General features: G+C 43.7%; 1 protein-coding gene across 1 annotated transcript in view; it reads left to right on the top strand.

Moving 5' to 3' along the window:
* The window catches only part of LOC139367090 (inhibitor of Bruton tyrosine kinase-like), a 42,490-nt gene that overhangs the window by 2,399 nt on the left and 18,374 nt on the right, over positions 1 to 21,717 (top strand). The window contains exons 3-18 of the mRNA XM_071105128.1: positions 1,665 to 1,761; positions 1,955 to 2,079; positions 9,156 to 9,266; positions 12,529 to 12,699; positions 13,046 to 13,163; positions 13,270 to 13,450; positions 15,102 to 15,225; positions 15,553 to 15,730; positions 16,012 to 16,165; positions 16,367 to 17,002; positions 18,906 to 18,992; positions 19,198 to 19,280; positions 19,589 to 19,626; positions 19,858 to 19,954; positions 20,245 to 20,346; positions 20,535 to 20,652. Coding sequence (XP_070961229.1) covers positions 1,665 to 1,761; positions 1,955 to 2,079; positions 9,156 to 9,266; positions 12,529 to 12,699; positions 13,046 to 13,163; positions 13,270 to 13,450; positions 15,102 to 15,225; positions 15,553 to 15,730; positions 16,012 to 16,165; positions 16,367 to 17,002; positions 18,906 to 18,992; positions 19,198 to 19,280; positions 19,589 to 19,626; positions 19,858 to 19,954; positions 20,245 to 20,346; positions 20,535 to 20,652 — 2,420 coding nt within the window. The remainder of the gene's footprint in view (positions 1 to 1,664; positions 1,762 to 1,954; positions 2,080 to 9,155; positions 9,267 to 12,528; positions 12,700 to 13,045; positions 13,164 to 13,269; positions 13,451 to 15,101; positions 15,226 to 15,552; positions 15,731 to 16,011; positions 16,166 to 16,366; positions 17,003 to 18,905; positions 18,993 to 19,197; positions 19,281 to 19,588; positions 19,627 to 19,857; positions 19,955 to 20,244; positions 20,347 to 20,534; positions 20,653 to 21,717) is intronic.

Genomic DNA, 21,717 nt, shown 5'->3' with positions numbered 1-21,717 from the left:
TGATCTGATCTTCAAAGTCAAACAATAGATGTGCTTTAACTAATAACACACTAACAATTATATGTTTTCATGTCTTTATTGAGCATACCGTGTTAACATTCACAGTATAGGGTGGGAAAAGTATGAGAACCCTTGGATTTATTAACTGGTTGACCCTCCTTTGGCAGCAATGACCTCAACTAAAGGTTTTCTGTAGTTGACCTGCACAATGGTCTGCAGGAATTTTGGATATTCCTCTTTACAAAACTGTTTCAGTTCAGCAATGTTCTTGGGATGTCTGGTTGAACCGCTCTCTTGAGGTCATGCCACAGCCTCTCAATCGGGTTGAGGTCAGGACTCTGACTGGGCCACTCCAGAAGGTGTATTTGCTTCTGTTGAAGCCAGTTATTTATTTATTTATTTTTTGTGTGTGTGTTTTGTGTCGTTGTCCTGTTGCAACACCCAACTTCTGTGCTTCAATTGGCGGACAGATAGCATTACGTTCTCCTGCAAAAAGTCTTGATTAACTTAGGAATTCATTTTTTATGTCGATGATAGCATGCAGCAAAGCAGCACCAAAACATGATGCTCCCTCCACCATACTTTACAGTTGGGATGAGGTTTTGATGTTGGTGTGCTGTGCCTTTTTTTCTCCACACGTAGCGTTGGGTTTGTTCCTTCCAAAGAACTCAACTTTAGTTTATTCTGTCCACAGAATATTTTGCCAGTAGCACTGTGGAACATCCAGGTGCTCTTTCAGATGTGCAGCAATGTTTTTTTTGGACAGCAGTGTCTTCTTCTGTGGTGTCCTCCCATGAACACCATTCTTGTTTAGCGTTTTATGTATCGTAGACTTGTCAACAGAGATGTTATTATGTTCCAGAGATTTCTGTAAGTCTTTAGCTGACACTCTAGGATTCTTCTTAACCTCATTGAGCATTCTGCACTGCTCTTGTAGTTATCTTTGCAGGATGGCCACTCCTAGGGAGAGAAGCAACAGGGCTGAACTTAATCTATTTATAGACCATTTGTCTTACCGTGGACTGACGAACATCAAAGCTTTTAGAGATCATTTTGTAACCCTTTCCAGGTTTGTGCAAGTCAACAATTATTAATCGTAGGTCTTCTGAGATCTTTTGTTCGAGGCATGGTTCACTTCAGGAAATGCTTCTTGTGAACAGCAGTCACATTTTGTGAGTTTAAAAAAAAAAAATTATAGGGCAGGGCAGCTCTAACTCACATCTCCAATCTCGTCTCATTGATTGGACTCCAGGTTAGCTGACTGGCTTTTGGAGAAGTCATTAGCCTAGGGGTTCACATACTTTTCCCAACCTACACTGTGAATGTTTAAATTATGTATTCAATATAGACAAATACAATATTTTGTGTGTTATTAGTTGTAGCACATTGTGTTGGTATATTGTTGTGACTTAGATGAAGATCTGATCAAATTTTTAGGTCCGGTTTATGCAGAAATCCAGGTAATTCCAAAGGGTTCACATACTTTTGCTTGCCACTGTAAATGATTGGTATGTGGAGGAATACATTTATATGACTTCCATTGGCAGTACTTTTGTTCTGTAGCTACTATTTTCTTGCTTGCTTCATCACTGGCCTACAGTTAGGTGTAGTTAAATGGAAATAATATTGTGGCTCTAGTCTAGAATGGTGCTTCTGTGTTGCAGCATGGCGGCATTCTCTCCACCCAGGATAAGGAGGGCCTCTCTGTCCTGGACTTAACCATGAAGGACAGACCAGCACACGTTGTATTTACAAAGACTGGTGAGGATCGCTTATCATTTCATATCGATCTCTCATTTGGACTATGCATGATAAAAAGGGAAAAGCGGATGTTTCTTTTAAGCACATAGTCAAGACGGTTGTCAATCATTGTTGCCTACTTGTAGAAAATAGTGTTGAAAGTCTTGGCTGTGGCAGGCATTTTTTTTTAAACTTTTGGTTTTCTCTCTCTCAGACCCCACTGAGGTTTATACCTGGGGGAACAACACCAATTTCAGTCTGGGTCATGGGAACCAGGAGAGCAGGCATCATCCTGAGATTGTGGATCTGTTTTCCCGGACCGGGGTTTACGTCAAACAGGTAAAAAACCGACTACTATTTTTATTTATTTTATTTCACCTTTATTTAACCAGGGAGGCTAGTTGAGAACAAGTTGTCATTTGCAACTGCGACCTGGCCAAGATAAAGCTTAGCAATTCGGCACATACAACAACACAGAGTTACACATGGAATAAACAAAACATAGTCAATAATACAGTAGAACAAAAGAAAACAAAGTCTATATACAGTGAGTGCAAATTAGGTAAGTTAAGGAAATAAATAGGCCATGGTGGCGAAGCAATTACAATATAGCAATTAAACACTGGAATGGTAGATCGGCAGAAGATGATTGTGCAAGGTAGAGATACTGGGGTGCAAAGGAGCTAAATAAATACCAGTATGAGGTAGGTAGATAGATGGGCTGTTTACAGATGGGCTATGTGCAGTGATCTGTAAGCTGCTCTAACAGTTGGTGCTTAAAGCTAGTGAGGGAGATGTGAGTCTCCAGCTTCAGAGATTTTTGCAATTCGTTCCAGTCATGGGCAGCAGAGAAATGGAAGGAAAGGAGGAATAGGCTTTGGGGTGTGACCAGTGAAATATACCTGCTGGAGCGCGTGCTACGAGTGGGTGCTGCTATGGTGATCAGTGAGCTGAGATAAGGCGGGGCTTTACCTAGCAGAGACTTGTAGATAACCTGTAGCCAGTGGGTTTGGCGACGAGTATGAAGCGAGGGCCAACCAACGCGAGTGTACAGGTCGCAATGGTGGGTAGTGTATGGGGCTTTGGTGACAACGGATGGCACTGTGATAGACTGCATCCAGTTTGTTGAGTAGGGTATTGGAGGCTATTTTATAAATGACATCACCAAAGTCAAGGATCGGTAGGATGGTCAGTTTTACGAGGGTATGTTTGGCAGCATGAGTGAATGATGCTTTGTTGCAAAATAGGAAGCTGATTCTAGATTTAATTTTGGAATGGAGATGTTTGACGTGGGTCTGGAAGGAGAGTTTACAGTCTAACCAGACACCTAGGTATTTGTAGTTGTCCAAATATTCTAAGTCAGAGCCGTCCAGAGTAGTGATGCTGGACGGGCGAGCAGGTGCGGGCAGCGATCGCTTGAAAAGCATGCATTTAGTTTTACTTGCGTTTTAAGAGTAGTTTGAGGCCACGGAAGGAGAGTTGTATGTCATTGAAGCTCGTCTGGAGGTTAGTTAACAGTGTCCAAGGAATGGTGTCGTCTGCATAGAGGTGGATCAGAGAATCACCAGCAGCAAGAGCGACATCATTGCTGTATACAGAAAGTCAGCCTGAGAATTGAACCCTGTGGCACCCACATAGACTGCCAGACGTCCAGACAACAGGCCCTCCGATTTGACACACTGAACTCTATCAGAGAAGTAGTTGGTAAACCAGGTGAGGCAATAATTTGAGAAACCAAGGCTGTCGAGTCTGCCAATAAGAATGTTGTGATTGACAGTCGAAAGCCTTGGCCAGGTCGATGAAAACGGCTGCACAGTAATGTCTCTTAACAATGGCGGTTATGATGTCGTTTAGAACCTTGAGCGTGGCTGAGGTGCACCCATGACCAGCTCTGAAACCAGATTGCATAGCGGAGAAGGTATGGTGGGATTCGAAATGGTCAGTAATCTGATTGTTAACTTGGCTTTCGAAGACCTTAGAAAGACAGGGTAGGATAGATGTAGGTCTGTAGCAGTTTGGGTCTAGAGTGTCTCCCCCTTTGAAGAGGGGGATGACCACGGCAGCTTTTCAATCTTTGGGAATCTCAGACGATACGAAAGAGGTTGAACAGGCTAGTAATAGGGGTTGCAACAATTTTGGCAGATAATTTTAGAAAGAGAGGGTCCAGATTGTCTAGCTCGGCTGATTTGTAGGGGTCCAGATTTTGCAGCTCTTTCAGAACATCGGCTATCTGGATTTGGGTAAAGGAGAAATGGTGGGGGCTTTGGCGGGTTGCTGTGGAGGGTGCCGGGCAGTTGACCGGGGTAGAAATGCTTATTGAAATTCTCAATTATAGTGGATTTATCGGTGGTGACAATGTTTCTTAGCCTCAGAGCAGTGGGCAGCTGGGAGGAAGTGCTCTTATTCTCCATGGACTTTAGTGTCCCAGAACTTTTTTGAGTTAGTACTACAGGATGCAAATTTCTGTTTGAAAAAGCTTGCCATAGCTTTTCTAACTGCCTGTGTATATTTGTTCCTAACTTCCCTGAAAAGTTGCATATCACGGGGGCTATTCGATGCTAATGCAGAACGCCGAAGGATGTTTTTGTGCTGGTCAAGGGCAGACAGGTCTGGCGTGAACCAAGGACTATATCTATTCCTAGTTCTGATTTTTTTGAGGGGCATGCTTATTTAAGATGGTGAGGAAGGTACTTTTAAAGAATAGCCAGGCGTCATCTACTGACGGGATAAGGTCAATGTCATTCCAGGATACCCCGGCCAGGTCGATTTAGAAAGGCCTGCTCGCAGAAGTGTTTCAGGGAGTGTTTGACAGTGATGAGGGGTGGTCGTTTGGTCGCAGACCCATTACGGATGCAGGCAATGAGGCAGTGATCGCTGAGCTCTTGATTGAAAACAGCAGAGGTGTATTTGGAGGGTGAATTAGTTAGGATGACATCTATGAGGGTGCCCGTGTTTACTGATTTGGGGTTGTACCTGGTAGGTTCATTGATAATTTGTGTGAGATTGAGGGCATCAAGCTTAGTTTCCATTAGTTCACATATAGTATCGAGGGCACAGCTGGGGGCAGAGGGAGGTCTATAGCAAGCTGCAACAGTGAGACTATAGAGATCCAATAAATGTTCTCTTGAATTATTTTCAGTCTACGCTCTGTTCTGTTCTTATTAAGTGGAGATGTTCTGCCTCTTTGCCATTAGCTAGTCACATGAGCCATTCTAGGGCTTCCCCACCTTAAACACCCTAGTCTCCTGCCCCCCCCCCCCCCCCCCCCCCCCACACAGACTTGGCCTCAATTTATGGATCACTAGGGGGATCCATCACAACAATGCTTATGTAAAAACACGGTTGTACCATCTGCGGCGTCTCCTGGATAACAGGCACGTCACCTGCCCCCACCCCCCGCACCTCCTGCAAAACAGACCCCCTCCTGGGATATTGCCCTCACAACAGGCTGCTCTCCCAGGAACAACGGGCATGTTTTGTATAAGTTGGCATTGTTCTTATTGGGTGGTTGTGTATAGTATAAGGGGTAAAATCACAGCAATGGTAACTGGCTATTATGAAGCTCTCTATTAACAAAAACTACATCAGGGCACCACTTTTGAAGTCTGGGAAACATCTAAGACACACTTTTTTTGTGTAGTTACCTTTTAATTCAAGTGCACATGCACCGAGCACTGTTTAGTTAGCTGTGTTTCTCTGTAGCACACGTGATAGTGTTAGCAAAACAAATGCCTACTGCACTGATGAAAATAATCCTGAAATGGTTCTACCAGGTAGGCAGAGGCTACTACTAGGTTTTTGGGAAAGCCTTTCCATCTACCAGAAGACAGTTATCATTAGCATTGCTTATTGTTTTGGTGTAATGCGAATACAGGGGAAACACTGACTGACATCATTGTCCTCATATCGCTATGGATTTGGGAGATTTTAGAAATTGAAATATCAGGAGTGAGCTGCTGAGTGAGAGGGTGAATGAATGAGAGGAGTAGGACAGGTGCACTGGGCTTGGGTTCTGTGTCTGGCTTTGTCTAGCCCAGCTCTGCATGGTTTAACCCACGTTGGCCTTATGTGCGATCTGCTCTACAGTGTCACTGATGGCCATGTGGAGGCCCTTACTGTGACAATAGCTATTGGCACCAGACTGCACCTGTGTCACTGCCCAGTCTGTCTCTCTCTTTAGTATAGAGCAGGGTTCCCTAACTGTTGGCCCCTTGTTTTATTTGGCCCCCCAAGTTTTCGGAGAAAAAATAGTTTTCATTGTTGGACATAAGACTGTAAAAACACCAGGAAATCCGCTCGAAGTGATTTTAATTTAAGATATCTGTTCCAAGTATTCCCACGCAAAATAGAGATGTGATCGTATACAAATTTAAGCAAGGTTTGAAATGATTGTTTTAGTCAAACATTGTCTTTTTGGGCATCTTGCAGTCAATTTGCAGTTTACAAATTATTTGTAATTACAGTTGAAGTCGGAAGTTTACATACACCTTAGCCAAATACATTTAAACTCAGTTTCACAATTCCTGACATTTAATCTCAGTAAAAATGTCCTGTTTTAGGTCAGTTAGGATTGCCACTTTATTTTAAGAATGTGAAATGTCAGAATAATAATAGAGTGATTTATTTCAGCTTTCATTTCTTTCATCACATTCAGTGGGTCAGAAGTGTATACACTCAATTTGTATTTGGTACGATTGCCTTTAAATAGTTTTACTTTGGTCAAGCATTTCAGGTAGCCTTCCACAAGCTTCCCACAATAAGTTGGGTGAATTTTGGCCCATTCCTCCTGACAGAGCTGGTGTAACTGAGCCAGGTTTGTAGGCCTCCTTGCTCGGACAGACTTTTTCAGTTTTACCCACACATTTTCTATGGGATTGAGGTCAGGGCTTTGGGATGGCCACTCCAATACCTTGACTTTGTTGTCCTTAAGCCATTTTGCCACAACTTTGGAAGTTGTCCGTTTGGAAGACCCATTTCCGAGCAAGCTTTAATTTGATGTCTTGAGATGTTGCTTCCATATATCCACATTATTTAACTCCCTCATAATGCCATTTATTTTGTGAAGTGCATCAGTCCCTCCTGCAGCAAAGCACCCCCACAACATGCTGCTACCCATGTGCTTCACGGTTGGGATGATGTTCTTTGGCTTGCAAGCGTTCCCCTTTTTCCTCCAAACATAATGATGGTCATTATGGCCAAACGGTTCTATTTTTGTTTCATAAACAAAATAATATTTCTCCATAAAGTACGATCTTCGTCCCCATGTGCAGTTACAAACCATAGTCAGTTTTGGAGCAGTGGCTTCTTCCTTGCTGAGTGGCCTTTCAGGTAATGTTGATATATAGGACTACTTTTAGTGTGGATATAGATACTTTTGTTACTGTTTTCCTCCAGCATCTTCACAAGGTCCTTTGCTGCTGTTCTGGGATTGAGTTGCACTTTTCGCACCAAAGTACGTTCATCTCTAGGAGACAGAACGCGTCCCCTTCCTGAGCGGTATGACAGCTGCGTAGTCCCATGGTGTTTATACTTGCATAGTATTGTTTGTACAGATGAACGTGGTACCTTCAGGCGTTTGTAAATTGCTCCCAAGGATGAGCCAGACTTGTGGAGGTCTACAATTTTTTTTCTTAGGTCTTGGCTGACTTCTTTTGATTTTCCCATGATGTCAAGCAATGAGGCACTGAGTTTGAAGGTAAGCTTTGAAATACATCCATAGGTAGACCTCCAATTGACTCAAATGATGTCAATTAGCCTATCAGAAGCTTCTAAAGCCATTCCATAGTTTTCTGGAATTTTCCAAGCTCTTTAAAGGCCCAGTCAACTTAGTGTATGTAAACTTCCGACCCACTGGAATTGTGAAATAATCTGTCTGTAAACTATTGTTGGAAAAATTACTTGTCATGCAGAAAGTAGATGTCCTTACCGACTTGCCAAAACTATAGTTTGTTAACAAGACATTTGTCGAGCGGTTGAAAAACAAGTTTTAATGACTCCAACATAAGTGTATGTAAACTTTTGACTTCAACTGTATGTTCTGGCCCCTATCATCCGGCTCAAAAACAAATCAGGCCGCGGCTGAATCTAGTTAATGGTCCCATGTGTTAGGTTTTAATTATCAGAGTAAGAACTCGACGGACACTATGAAAGCTTAAACCAAGTTTATTCTTCCTAAAGGATCGAACAGCTGAACAGACGACAACATGTTTACAACGGTGGTGGTATGTGTACCCAAATTTGTGGATGTGGATTCTCCTCCTCTCTAAACACTACTTCTCTGTTAGGCAGGAAATGAAGTGACGCGGGCAATAAACTCTTCCTTAACGTGACCTGACCTCAACCCCCTTCATCACTAATCCACTGCTCTCTCCATTTTTCAGTGCTTCCACGTGATCGTTAACTTCTGGTGTAGACCTAAACCTAATCACTTAAAATTTCATTATGATACCTGATAATTTACCCTATTCAAAGTTTAGGAGTTAGAACCCAGAATCCATCACTGGTTTAGAGGGCGTTGAGAGGTCTGAGGAAGAAACCTTGTAAGGTAACTTTGTATTTTTGTTCTAGAGTTCTAGAGATCTAGTGTTAGTGTTAGTGTTCTAGAGATCTGTGATATAACGTAAAGATGTAGACCCTAACTGTGGTTAGAACCGTTTTCCAGCAGTTATTTAGTCTTATGCTAGGGAATGCAATCCTATGACATCAGCACTAGTGCTCTGCTACAGCTCATGATGTCATAGGGTGGCATGCATTCCTAGTTTACTACAGATTTTGACAAGTCTTTGGGTTAGATACATTATAGATATATCAGATGTCATATTGAAAGGTAATGACAACTTTTGAGTTTCATAATTGTCTTATGGCAGGTTGCTATTTAGCTTCTATATTTTATACACCTTTTCATGACCTGGGCATTTTCATGACCTTTGCTCAGTGGGGAGCAGATTCCAATTCAAGACCTCTCAGCGACCTACTGGTACCCCCTACATGGAGCAGAGAGCCTTTGTCCTCAGTGCTACCTGCTCACAGTTCAGCAGGTGCTGGGTGTTAAATATTTAATCAAGTATGCCATGCTTTAATTAAATGAGCCACGACTGTGTGTGTGTGGGGCTGTCTCGTTATCAATGTGATACTCGGGGGAAACATCCCTTTCGCCCTATTGCGAGCTGGAGGGGAGCGATGCATTATTAATGATGTTTACTTTTCCACTTGTGCCCCGGCCTAAAGTACCACCACTATTTGACTATTACTACGAGAGGGCTTTGGCCACGGAAATGGAAGAAGCGCACAATCAACAATCAAACATGCTGATGTCTTTGAGTTCTTGTAAAGAGAATTTGACAACGGAGCAGAATTTGTCTCCATGAATCGACCTACGTTATTGATGACCAAAAAAATGTTTCCTTTCTTCTCAGGTGGTGCTGTGTAAGTTCCACACAGTGTTCCTGTCTCAGAAGGGACAGGTGTATACCTGTGGACACGGGCAGGGAGGTCGGCTGGGACACGGGGACGAACAAACATATCTGGTGAGAATACTATACTGTATTGCAGGGGTAGGACCAAGTCATTGTTTTACAAGTTACTCTTAGCACTCAAGTCCCAAGTCAAGACAGGCAAGTCTGAGTCAAGTCTCAAGTCAAGACCATTAAGTGTCAATTTTCAAGTCCTAAACAATTCATAATGTACTCTTCACCAAATGTAATACCATTTCATATTTTTAACAAGAGTAAAAGTTAGTATATTACATTTACGCAAATCATGAATGCTTTTAAAAATATATATTTATTACCCCCCACCCTCCCCCAATAGTGTATTACTATCGAGGATCGTTATGGGGTGCAATCGGGCGATGTAGGCTTGTACACCATCACCCAACCTTTGTTTTAGGAGTAGCAGTAACATCAGGCAGGATTTAGGCTACCAACTGCCTAGCCAGTTGTTGCTCAATCTTGGGTGCAATGATCACGTTCACGCACTGACTGACTGTGGAGGCTCATTGATTAAACATTATGTTAGCCTACATGATACACTAGTAAAGTAATAAAATATATACAGTGGGGAGAACAAGTGTTTGATACACTGACGATTTTGCAGGTTTTCCTACTTACAAAGCATGTAGAGGTCTGTATTTTTTTTCAACTGTGAGAGACGGAATCTAAAACAAAAATCGAGAATCACATTGCATGATTTTAAGTAATTGATTTGCATTTTATTGCATGACAAGTATTTGATCAAAATTCCGGTTCTCGCAGACCTGTTAGTTTTTCTTTAAGAAGCCCTCCTGTTCTCCACTCATTACCTGTATTAACTGTACCTGTTTGAACAAATTACCTGTATAAAGACACCTGTCCACAACCTCAATCTAACAGACTCCAACCTCTCCACAATGGCCAAGACCAGAGAGCTGTGTAAGGACATCAGGGATAAAATTGTAGACCTGCACAAGGCTGGGATGGGCTACAGGACAATAGGCAAGCAGCTTGGTGAGAAGGCAACAACTGTTGGCGCAATTATTAGAAAATGGAAGAAGTTCAAGATGACGGTCAATCACCCTCGGTCTGGGGCTCCATGCAAGATCTCACCTCGTGGGGCATCAATGATCATGAGGAAGGTGAGGGATCAGCCCAGAACTACATGGTAGGACCTGGTCAATGACCTAAAGAGAGCTGGGACCACAGTCTCTCAAAGAAAACCATTAGTAACACACTACGCCGTCATGGATTAAAATCCTGCAGCGCACGAAGGTACCCCTGCTCAAGCCAGCGCATGTCCAGGCCCATCTGAAGTTTGCCAATGACCATCTGGATGATCCAGAGGAGGAATGGTAGAAGGTCATGTGGTCTGATGAGACAAAAATTGATATTTTTGGTCTAAACTCCACTCGCCGTGTTTGGAGGAAGAAGGATGAGTACAACCCCAAGAACACCATCCCAACCGTGAAGCATGGAGGTGGAAACATCATTCTTTGGGGATGCTTTTCTGCAAAGGGGACAGGACGACTTCACCATATTGAGGGAAGGATGGATGGGGCCATGTATTGCGAGATCTTGGCCAACAACCTCCTTCCCTCAGTAAGAGCATTGAAGATGGGTCGTGGCTGGGTCTTCCAGCATGACAACGACTCGAAACACACAGCCAGGGCAACTAAGGAGTGGCTCCGTAAGAAGCGTCTCAAGATCCTGGAGTGGCCTAGCCAGTCTCCAGACCTGAACCCAATAGAAAATCTTTGGGGGGAGCTGAAGGTCTGTATAGCCCCGAAACCTGAAGGATCTGGAGAAGGTCTGTATGGAGGAGTGGGCCAAAATCCCTGCTGCAGTGTGTAAACCTGGTCAAGAACTACAGGAAACGTATGATCTCTGTAATTGCAAAAAAAGGTTTCTGTACCAAATATTAAGTTCTGCATTTCTGATACTTATACTCAAATACTTATGTCATGCAATAAAATGCATATAAATTACTTAAAAATCATACAATGTGACTTTCTGGATTTTTGTTGTAGATTCCGTCTCTCAAAGTTGAAGTGTACCTATGATACAAATTACAGACCTCTACATGCTTTGTAAGTAGGAAACACTGCCGATTTTGCAGGTTATCAAATACTTGTTCTCCCCACTGTAGCTGTCGGCTATATTAGCCACGATTTACCGTTCTTTGTGCAGCTTCAAATGTCGAACAAAGTTGGAAATTGTTGCGCCTCCGTCTGTCATTTTCTTCCCGCATGTTTTGCAAGTTGCAATCCGTTTTTTGTTGATACAGCGTAGTCTATATACCCCAAATTATTATTTTCGGATATCATACTTCCAAGGGTTCCATCTGAATTCACCCGCCGACGTTCCTCTGCACTGCCATGCACAGCATTTTCTTAGCTGGCACAATTTGATTGGCTGCTGTCCGATTCAAACTGTAATCGGTTAAATGAGGAGTTGATGTGCTGTACACTTCTTTTTTTTTTTAATAGCATACTTTTTAAAATATTTGGGCCTGGGAAGGGTATCAAGGTCGAGTCATTAGGCTCAAGGTCGAGTCACAAGTCATTGGTGTTAAAGTCGAGTTGCAAGTCATGTTTCTGACTAGTCCAAGTCATGTGACTCGAGGCCACGCCTCTGCTGTATTATATCTGACCTAACATCATTTATTGGTCACATACACGTGTTTAGCAGATGTTATTGCGGTTGTAGCGAAATGCTTGACCTATTCCGACTGTTTTGGCCTGTATTATAATAATTCTGTTGGTGCTTACATTTGTCCTTTTTCACATGTATATTCTACGTGTGTGTGAATTGGAAATGTTTTTTTGTTGCATATCCTACTCCCCCTGAGACACCCTTGGAGAGGGAGTCATGACCAGGGATCAGCCATTATTGACAGCGACCCTGGAGCAATTAGGGTTAAGTGCCCTTCTTAAAGGCACATTGACAAATTTTTCACTTAGTTGGCTCGGCAATTCGAACCAGCAACCTTTCGGTTACTGGACCAGCGCTCTTAACTGCTAGGCTACCTGCTGTAATGCTGCCTGTGTTAGCTGTAACCAGTCCACCCTGAGTGTACCTGGGGTTTAGTTGCCGCATCCTCTCTCTAACACCATTTTGTTAACCTGGGTTCAAACAGTTCTTGAAATGTTTGCGCTTGTCTGGCACAATGGAATAGTTCCAAAAGTGTCAACTTCAATATTGCCCCATTTTTGAAGGTACTCCAGGGCAGGCTCAAGCAAACGCTCAAAGTATTTGATATATTTAAAAAGTCAAATAGGGCTGTGGATTTTGGGCTCATGTGCCTATCATCTGTCAGGTTCCTCGGATGGTGGAGGGGCTCCTGTCTCATCACTGCTCCCAGGTGGCTGCAGCCAAGGATCACACAGTGGTGCTGACCGAGGAGGGCTATGTCTACACCTTCGGCCTCAACACCTTCCACCAGCTGGGCCTGGCTCCCCCGCCCGCCTCTAGCCACCTGCCAAAACAGGTAAGAGAGCACCTGGCCGCCATAGCTAGGCAGCCAGATGGGGAGTTTTCCCTTACCATGTGACTGGAGTAGGACAAAACTCCTGTGGTCTCATTTATTATGACAATTGCATAAACAAAATCAATGCAAGAATACTTACTGCATAAATGTTGTTTTCCTTTTCAATCAACTTAAACTTATGTATATGCTGAAATCACATTGACAGTGTTTTTATATTAATTATTTATGAACGTGACACTCACGACCCCCGGCCCCCATCATAAGACAAACATGTACACAGAGCAGACACTTGAATGTGTGGTATGCTGAATTACAGTTTGGATTGGTTGTTGACTGACATTGGCAGGTATTCTCCAAGACCCTCAAAGGCAGGACTGTGATTGGTGTAGCTGCAGGGAGGTTCCACACAGTGCTGTGGACCAGGGAGGCTCTCTACACAGTGGGACTGAATGGAGGGCAGTTGGGTAAGTCATTATGACTGGCACACCGTAGCAAAACATGAAACTTGAAGCTAATGCCACTATAATGATATGCTCTATTATTCCCCTACCATTATACATGGTGATGTAGGCTACCTGATGGACCCAAACGGGGAGAGGTGTGTGACCGCGCCTCGCCAGGTGTCCGCCCTCTACCACAAGGATGTCACCATCGCCATGGCAGTGGCCAGTAATGGGGCAACGTTGGTGGTGACAGAGAAGGGAGATGTCTACTTGCTGGCTAACTATCAGTGCAAGAAGTTGGCATCCAGGTGACTACATCGATAGTGGAGAAGTGACTACCAGGGTTGATGTCAATTCCATTTCGGTCATCTCAGGAAGTAAACTGCAATTCCAATTTCTCATTGAGGAGTATTGTAATAAAAATGTACCTCCTGAATTGACCGAATTCCAAATTACATTTTCTTTATGATAAGAGACGACATTAACCTAAGATCCCTCTAATTAGCATAATACCAAAATGTCAGTTTAAGCTAGAGATATCTGTTGTGCATTGGATGCGACACAATCCACCGCATCTGCCTGTTTAACATTTCCGCATTTGCTGTGAAAGGTGACAGAGCTCGAGGGGTGTTTGTCAGACCATGAGACATCCCGAAAATCAGTCTAATCACCAAATCTTCTGGAGCATCCGACCAGTTTGTGGCCTACAAAATATTATGTCCACTCTATGGAAAGGTTACTCTCACGAACACGATAGTGTTTCCTCTACGACCCCCACAAGTGTCTTAGGACTCGTCTGAAGTCGGTATAGCCGGTCTCCCAACTTCTGTCTGTAGTGGCAGAACAGTTTGGGCAACATACTAAATTGACCCCTCTGTGTAAAGGTGAGACTCATGAACGCATACACTACCGTTCAAAAGTTTGGGGTCACTTAGAAATGCCCTTGTTTTTGAAAGATCACATTTCTGTCCATTAAAATAACATAAAATGTAACAGATATGCAGTGTAGGCATTATTAATGTTGTAAATGACTATTGTAGCTAGAAACGACTGTTTAAAAAAAAAAAGGAATATCTACAGAGGCCCATTATCAGCAACCAACACCCCTGTGTTCCAATGGCACGTTGTGTTAGCTAATCCAAGTTTAAGGCTAATTGAGCATTAGAGAACCCTTTTGCAATTATGTTAGCACAGCTGAAAAATAAGCAATAAACCTGGCCTTCTTATACTTGTTGACTATCTGGAGCATCAACTTTCTTCTGAAACTCATCAGTCTATTCTTGTTCTGAGAAATGAAGGCTATTCCATGTGAGAAATTGGCAAGAAACTGAAGAGCTCGTGCAAGCTATGTACCACTGCCTTCACATAACAGCACAAACTGGCTTTAGCCAGAATAGAAAGAGGATTGGGAGGCCCTGGTGCACAACTGAGCAAGAGGACAAGTACATTGGTGTCGAGTTTGAGAAACAGACGCCTCACAAGTCCTCAACTGTCAGCTTGATTAAATAGTACCCACAAAACAGTGAACGTCAACAGTGAAGAGGTGACTCCGGGATGTTGGCCTTCTATGCAGAGTTCCTCTGTCCAGTGTCTGTGTTCTTTTGCCCATCTTAATCTTTTCTTCTTATTGGCCAGTCTGAGATGGTGCTTTCTTTGCAACTCTGCCTAGATGGCCAGCATCCCAGTCGCATCTTCACTGTTGATACTTAAGACTGGTGTTTTGCGGGTACTATTTAATTCGGCTGCAAGTTGAGGACTTGTGAGGCATCCGTTTCTCAAACTAGACACTCTAATGTACTCATCTTCTTGCTGTTCTGTACACAGCGTTGTACGGGATCTTCAGTTTACTCATGGGTTAACAGGAGAGGGAGAGCGTGAGAGATGTGATAATTTTACTCAGTCACTCGCTCGCTGTCAACTCATAGTTTTTCTTTCCCATACCCGATGCCTCTCTTTCAGACAACTGAACATCCGGAAGGTCCTTGTGAGCGGAGGCAGCCTGGACCATCGTGTGGACCCCCAGGTCCTGAATGAGGGAGGTGGCGAGAAGGTGGCCATCCTGGCCCTGGATGAAGCTGGGCGGGTAAGGACCAGCTGGGTCCGATACATTGAAAAATACTTAGTAGCTAGCTAGTAACTAGCTACAGCCATTTGTTGGTGGATTCTTAATGTTCACTCCATATGATCACCTCTAGCCGATGTATTTGAGTCATTGATCATCTTATCCCAGTCTTTCTCACTTTGTTTTTTCTGTGTCTGGATGTTATGAAGTTTGGATGATGTGTGTTGATCTTTGGTTTTTTATGTTTATCCAATGTATTTGTTGTCGCCACTCACTGACGATGCCTTTCTAATTGTCCCTCTGGATTATTAAAGTTGTATTCAATTGATTTCCGTCTCCCTCCATCAGGTGTTCTGCTGGCGTTCAGTGGGTGGTTCGGTGAGACAATGCAGGTGGGTGTACGGGCGCCAGGTGTTCATGTCGGACATTGCCCTGAGCAGGAACAACATGATGTTTGTCACACAGGAAGGGGAGGGCTTCAGCGGACAGTGGCACGGAGAGTACAGGAAGAGTGTGGAGAAGAAAGGTGAGATGAGAAAATTGTTTACTCTCATAGCTCAGCGATGACATAATGATACTTTTGAATATTATCAGTATTTCACACTTTCCCCTTTTACATATATGGTGGATGATAAACTTCATGAATTATGGAAAAATAGTAAACAAGACTTGGATTCAAAAGTAATCTTGTTTACTATTTCTCTGTACTTCATGATGTGTATCATCCAAGATAAATCAGACATTTTTTGTTAGTTGGAATCACTGCATTGTAATTTGACTAAAGCGTTTTTCCCTTGTGTGCTTTAGATGGGAGTGTGGAGGTGTGTGGTTACCCAGAGGGTGGAACTGTGTACGAGCGAATTCGCTTGGAGAAGCTCCCTTATGTCCACCGTGCGGTCAGCATCACCATGGACTCCAAGGGACGCAACTTTGGAGTGCTGCAGTCGGACCCCAAAACCAGGTACTGTTCCTCTCTGTGTGTTGTCGCTTCTTTAAAACATTTGAACTATGTCGTCTTCATTAGGCCACACTGTAACAAAGTTTTGAAATGAACAAGAAGTGTTTGTTGGGTAAGTTCACATAAACGGGGATGTACTAACTCATTTTTGGAGCATTTTGTGCCTACTGAACAAAATGTCTGATTTCTCCTTCCCCCGCCCAGCCTGTATGAGATTCCCAGCGTATCTCCCTCCTCCTTCTCCCAACACTTCCAGAGCCTGCTGGAGGAAGCGGACGAGACGGATAGTATTCACGACGTGACCCTGCAGGCCGGAGACCGCACCTTCCCCGCCCACAAGTACCTCCTGTCCATGAGGTCCGAGTTCTTCAGGAAGCAGCTGGTGCTGGACGGGGAGGAGGGAGACCGGGAGGTGAGGAGGAGCGAGGATGCGGTGGGCTGTGACCTGCTGGTGGTGGAGACGGTGAGCCCTGAGATGCTGGCTCACGTCCTGAAGTTCATCTATACGGATTCCTGTGATCTGCTGGTGCAGGGCCACTGCCCTCGGGTCTTCGGCCAGAACCAGAAACAACAGGACCCGGAGCAGGAGCAGCTGATCAGCAGCCTGCAGGACCTGGGCTTCCATGAGGGCAACTTGAGGGACCGCTCGGCCCTGGAAGTGTACCGCTCGCTGACCCCCTCGGCCCGAGGAGACGGAGACAAGCCCAAAAGCAAGAGTACCAAGCCTGGGAAAAAAGGCAAGGGAGGCAAGGCTGGAGCTGGAGAGGGAGGGAAAGTCAACCCGGTCAAGACCTTACAGGGTGTAGCCAAGAAGCTCGGCATGGGCAGTCTGTCGGCACGGTGAGGACTGAGTTGGTTATGATTGTTGTCCCCCACGATGAAATCGGGTAGTGTACTGTGCGTCTGTCTCTGTCCGGAAGTATGTTCGTCACACGCGATATCTCAGACCGCTCTGGCCCGATTTTGACAACTTGGGTGAATGATGTCTTGCCATAGAGATCCGACATTTACAAAATTATACTGATTGGCCAGATGGTGGTGCTATAAAATGAGATTGAAAATGCCAAGTTTGAAAGGTCATGCACCTCACCCCGGTTTGACCTGAAGTCATGAAATTCAAAAACAGGTCCTTCTCCCCACAAGGAACAAATTTGCCTCGGGGACACACAAGGTCCGCCATGATGGATACTCCGTCATTTAGAATTTTGTGAAAAACCCTTAAGATGCTCTTCTGGCACCGAATGACGAAATTTGATATGTGGCATCAATGGAAAAATGTCTCTTAATGCAATATTTTTAAACTAGTACCTGAAACAACATGACCAATAAACATTCAGGTGGGTGTGGTTTGGCACATAAAAGCATATAAATCAGTCAAGGATATTTGTATTTATAAAAAAATATATATAAAAAAAGTACACATTTTCGCAAACACTGTCAAGACTCATATCGACCACACGGTGGCGCCATTACAGGCACATGTTTTATCTCTTGATCTGTTTGACTCGGAGTGAGGAAATTTGGCACATTTGCTCAGGATATGAGTCTAGCTAACCCATGAGATATCTCAGTCAACACTGGCTGATTTTGTCTCGTGTGACTTTTTGCCTTGTCATAGAGATCCAGCATTTGCAAAATTACACTGATTGGCCCAAGGGGGGCGCTATAGTAATCATCTGTATGTACATTATCTCAGACACCACTTGCCTGATTTTGACATTTGTGGGGGACAACATGTTTACTGTTATTTGTCTTGCTATTAACCCCTAAGCCTTTGGGGACTTAACATTTGGAATTGTTTTAAGATGGTCATAACATGGATCATTTAGCTATTTGATTTGGAATTTTAGGACCCCTGTGGGTATAAAAAAATATTTGAAACATTGAATTTGGGCTTCTGCTATTAGCCTTAAACGCATTGAATAACAGAGCCTGGTTCCTCTCTAGGTTTCTACCAAGGATCCTGCCTTTCTAGGGAGTTTTTCCTAGCCACTGTGCTTCTACATCTACATTGCTTGCTGTTTGGGGTTTTAGGTTGGGTTTCTGTATAGGGCTTTATAGATACATTTGATAACATTCATGTGACAATACAGTCAAAATGAAGGTTTGAGGTGTCTGAAATGCATCTGAGATAGTGAGTGTATATAGGAAAGCATAAAAAAAGGTTACATGTGTAACCTTGTGCCAGAAAATCCTATTTTCATTCATTTTTTACCGGGTTATCTTGAGAAGAGTCTCGTGAAACTTGTGGGCATTATAGAGCAAAACGGAGAACACATTTGTGAGTCTTCGCTTTTGATGGTGGAGTCATATTAGTTTGTAGCTCAAACCGTTCGGACTTGACAGAAGTGTCCGGAGTTGAGACCCCGGTGTTAGCGACATGAGACTAGTCCTGTGAAGCGTGTGGGTGTCGTAGAGCAAAACCGAGAACACCATTTGTGTTCAAATAGTTTCTAGCCGCAACCGTTTTGACACTGCGGACATTTCGTGAAAAACACTTTTTTTCTGGAAGTCTCCTGGTCTGACAAACACCTCTGTAGCTCTGCCATCTTCCATTGCAGATGCGGAAGGAGGACGTCGCCGGATGCGTTAGATTGAGACACAACCCCATGCATATAAAAGTCTAACTCCGTCGGATTTGGAGAGCAATTTTATATTATGTTAAAATTGATTTCTGCACGGGCATCGACCTTAGGGGGGGTTATTAACATGTAGTGTATTTTGTTAAACACATTTATTACAGTTTGGATGGAGTGAAATATGAAAACGGGAAGATCAATGTAGCGCGTAAGATGACGGCCAACAAGCCACGATGTAACCAGAAAAAGTGGTGAGTAATTGCCATGTGGCAGATTTACGTGAGAAAATATTGTGTTCTTAGAAAGATAACTACTAGAATGGACATTCTTATTCAAGTCAATGTTCTGTGATTCTATTCAATTGTTGTGCCAGATAATCACGGCAGAGATAATGTCAGATAATCACAATATCAGAGGAGATCTTGTTCCGTCTAAGCTGTATCTGTCTCCCCGAAGCTCCTACCTCTGTGACGTCACTCTGAGATCTGTGGATGGCAAGGAGTTCCCCTGTCACAAGTGTGTGCTGTGTGCCAGACTTGGTGAGCTTCAGTGTGTCAACATATTGTTGCGTTTCTTGGAGTGTGAGGGGTGAACGGGTTTGGGTTATTCAATGTTGTCGACATCTGACACTAGATTTTCCAGTCAATGGTGAAGCTATGGGGCCAGTTCTCCGTATACAGATTAAGCCTAGCCTAAAAGCATGCTCAATGGAGAATCTAAATTGAAAATTATTTTTAATTAAGCACTAAGATGAATCAGTATCTGGGAGATGATTTTAATATGTTAAAAAAAAATTATTTAAATTTCTTAGTGGCGGTTGCATTCTAAACATTCTATGGGTTTTCAGAGTACTTCCACAGTATGCTGGCGAACCCCTGGATAGAGGTATGTTTTGTTATTTCAGTTTTATCAATCTGTATTAGTTTATACAAATGATCAAATGTCTGTTTTAGTTGCTGGCAATTGGAGGTCTTGCTCATTGTACACGAAAGCTTCATTTTAACATTGCCATAAGGAACCGTTGGCTCTGAAAACGTTGTCTCACATTGTGCTTGAGTAAGTGTGCTGCTACTTGTGAACAGTATTGGTAATGTTGTTGTTGTGCGCTCCCAACAGGCCACTTCATGTAGCGCACTGGAGATGCCCACCAGTTCAGATATACTGCAGGTCATCCTAGAATATGTGTACACTGACGAGTCTCCCACTATCAAAGGTACACAGGACACACCAGATCATGCATACACAACCTGTACACACACACACACACATGCTTCAGGACTATGGATGGAAAATAGCTCTGTTGCCAACTTGGGTACATATACATTGACTCTGAAATAAGTGTGCGCTGTCCCTGTCAAATAAGTGCGTTAAATATTGAGTTAAATAAGTGTCATGTGGCTACCCATAATATTTATGAACCTCATTATGTTGACTTTGATCTTGATGCACAAGGTAGTTGAAAGCTACATGGTGGAAGCAAAGTCTCTCTCTCTCCTCTTCCAGAGTCTCTGAATGTGGAGTTTGTCTGCAACGTGTTGGTGGTGGCCGATCAGCTTCTCATCACCCGACTGAAGGAGATGTGTGAAGTGGCCATTACTGAGAACCGTACGTCCTCTCATCTTCCCTCTGTCCTTTTAGCCTCCTCTGCTCTCGTCTCATCCCTCTGTCCTCTCCTCTCCCTCATGCCTCTCAACATGATATCAAACAGCTTTGTTGTGTCTTAAAGCACTCGTGTGAGAGCACTGTCCTGTTTGTTAAAAAAAAACAAATGGCTTCCTCTTCCGTCTCCTCAGTGACACTGAAGAACGCTGCGGAGCTGCTGCAGTTTTCTGCCATGTACAACGCTGAGCAGCTCAAACTGTCCTGCATCCAGTTCATTGTGCTCAACATGGCTGCCCTGCTCGAGTCCAAGTGAGTGTGTGTATACAGTGCGCTCGGAAAGTATTCAGACCCCTTGACTTTTTCCACATTTTGTCATACCTTATTTTAAAATGGATTTAAAATATATTTTAAAAAAGTCCCCTCAATCTTCTCACAATACCCCATAATGCAAATGTATTACAAATAAAATCACTGAAATATCACATTTACATAAGTATTCGGACTCTTTACTCAGTAATTTGTTGAAGCATCTATGGCAGCGATTACAGCCTCGAGTCTTCTTGGGTATGACGCTACATGCTTGGCACACCTGTATTTGGGGAGTTTCTCCCATTTTTCTCTGCAGAGCCTCTCAAGCTCTGTCAAGTTGGATGCGGAGTGTCGCTGCACAGCTATTTTCAGGTCTCTCCAGAGATGTTTGATCAGGTTCAAGTCCGAGCTCTGGCTGGGCCACTCAAGGACGTTCTGAAGCCACTCCTGCGTCGTCTTGGCTCACCCCAGTCTGAGGACCTGAGCCGTTCCTCTTTCCTCTGATCCTAACTAGTCTCCCAGTCCCCGCCGCTGAAAAACATCCCCACAGCATGATGCTGCCACCACCATGCTTCACCATATGGATGGTGCCAGGTTTTCTTTGGATGTGACGCTTGGTATTCAGGCCAAAGAGTTCACTCTTAGTTTCATCAAACCAGAGGGTCTTGTTTCTCATGGTCTGTCCTTTTGGTGCCTTTTGGCAAACTCCAAGCAAGCTGTCATGTGCATTTTTTATTCAGGTGGCTTCCATCTAACCACTCTACCATAAAGTCCTGATTGGTGGAGTGCTACAGGGATGGATGTACTTCTGGAAGGTTCTCCCATCTCCACAGAGGAACTCTACAGCTCTGTCAGTGACCTTTGTGTTCTTGGTCACCTGCCTGACCAAGGCCCTTCTCCCCTGATTGCTCAGTTTGGCCAGCTCAAGAAAGAGTCTTGGTGGCAACAAAAAATATTCAGTTTAAAAATGATGGATTCTACTGTGTTCTTAGGGACCTTTAATGCTGCAGAAATGTTTTGGTACCCTTCCCTGGATCTGTGCCTCAATACAATCCTGTCTGGAGC

Source organism: Oncorhynchus clarkii, chromosome 2 (genome assembly GCF_045791955.1).
Source record: "Oncorhynchus clarkii lewisi isolate Uvic-CL-2024 chromosome 2, UVic_Ocla_1.0, whole genome shotgun sequence".
In the NCBI taxonomy this organism is placed as follows: Eukaryota; Metazoa; Chordata; class Actinopteri; order Salmoniformes; family Salmonidae; genus Oncorhynchus; species Oncorhynchus clarkii.
Note: the sequence above shows the minus strand (reverse complement) of the source record. Positions and strands in the feature narration are given on the sequence as shown.